The following is a 1,124-nucleotide window of genomic DNA, read 5'->3' as shown; positions in this document are numbered from 1 at the left end:
GGTCAGGGGGGTTTGGGGGGTCCCAGTTTTGGGCTCTCCCCTGCTGCCAGCCCCCCCAACTCACGTCACTTCCCGGAACGCCCGTTTCTCCACGTATTTCACCCGGTACCTCCGCTTGAACCTGGGGAAAACACCGGGAACTGGGTCAAAACGAGCCCCACCCTGAAATGTTGGGGTTTCCCCCTGAAATGCTGGGGTTTTCCCTTAAATTTTGGGATTTCCCTTTAAATTTTGGGGTTTCCCCTTGACTTTTGGGGTCTCACTCACTTGGCCCTTTCCCGGGGCTCGATCATGTTCCGCCTCTGGAGGCTCTTGAAGCGATCCCGGAGCACGTTCCCCTCGGGCTGGAATTTTGGGATATTCCCAAGTTTTATTTTTAGGGATTCCTGAGGTTTTCTGGGAGCTCTGGAACCGCTCCCCCCCAAAATTTTGGGGCCTCAGCACCCTCAGCCCCCGGGGTCTCGTCCACGCAACAAAACCCCGGAACCCCCAAATCCTTCACATTCCCGACTTGGGAATTCTCACAGCGCAAGGATGGGTCTCATCACGGGGTGCTGGCAGCCCCAAAATCAGGATTTTTCACCCAAAAAACCCCCTGGGAGCACCCACCCGGAGGCTCCGCAGGGACTCCGGGAGCTCCTCGCTGAGCTGCACCTCGGGGCCGGGGTCCTCATACCTGGAACAGCCCAAAATTGGAATCTTTTGGCTCAAAAATGGTGGCATCAGCCCAAAGTTCCATCCCCACGGTCCCAAAAAAGAGAGATCGCCTCCAAATCCCACCAAATGCTCCCAAAAGTGGGGCGTTTACTCCTAAATCCCTTCCCCAAATGCTCCAAATCCCCACTGCCCCCAAAATCCCCCTTTCCCCCCCAAAAATCCCTTTTTTCCCTTCCCTAATGTTGTTTCCACCAAGGATCCCCTTTTACTCTCCAGGTCCTCCCTCTTCCCCCACTTTAATCCTAATTCTTCCCTCTCCAAATCTTCTTTTTCTACCAAAAACCTTTTTCCCTCCCAAGTTCGCTTTTGTTAGCCCACAAACCACCTTTTATTTCACCGATCTCCCCTTTTCCCTCCCCAAATCCCCCCTTTTCCCACCCCAAATCCCCCCTTTTCCCTCCCCAAAT

General features: G+C 54.3%; 1 protein-coding gene across 1 annotated transcript; it reads right to left on the bottom strand.

The window, feature by feature from the left end:
• Nucleotides 1–12: 12 nt before the first annotated feature.
• On the bottom strand, nt 13–816 carry GLTSCR2 (glioma tumor suppressor candidate region gene 2). The gene is made up of 3 exons (XM_017729563.1): nt 610–816; nt 268–344; nt 13–121 (listed from the first exon to the last, which is right to left on the bottom strand). Exons 1-3 carry the CDS (start codon nt 721–723, stop codon nt 61–63), a joined length of 252 nt encoding a protein of 83 aa, XP_017585052.1. The 5' UTR covers nt 724–816; the 3' UTR covers nt 13–60.
• Nucleotides 817–1,124: the final 308 nt, after the last annotated feature.

This window comes from Corvus brachyrhynchos, unplaced genomic scaffold (assembly GCF_000691975.1).
Source record: "Corvus brachyrhynchos isolate BGI_N302 unplaced genomic scaffold, ASM69197v1 scaffold543, whole genome shotgun sequence".
In the NCBI taxonomy this organism is placed as follows: domain Eukaryota; kingdom Metazoa; phylum Chordata; class Aves; order Passeriformes; family Corvidae; genus Corvus; species Corvus brachyrhynchos.
The sequence above is the reverse complement of the archived record's forward strand: the minus strand, read 5'-3'. Positions and strand labels throughout refer to the sequence as shown.

What these genes read in the sequence shown, in the direction of transcription:
- GLTSCR2 (XM_017729563.1), bottom strand. Translation starts at nt 723, where the DNA reads ATGCCACCATTTTTGAGCCAAAAGATTCCAATTTTGGGCTGTTCCAGG. An exon ending in AGTCCCTGCGGAGCCTCCGG is followed by an intron (nt 345 to 609) that starts GTGGGTGCTCCC and finishes CCAAAATTCCAG; the next exon opens with CCCGAGGGGAACGTGCTCCG. An exon ending in GAGCCCCGGGAAAGGGCCAA is followed by an intron (nt 122 to 267) that starts GTGAGTGAGACC and finishes TGTTTTCCCCAG; the next exon opens with GTTCAAGCGGAGGTACCGGG.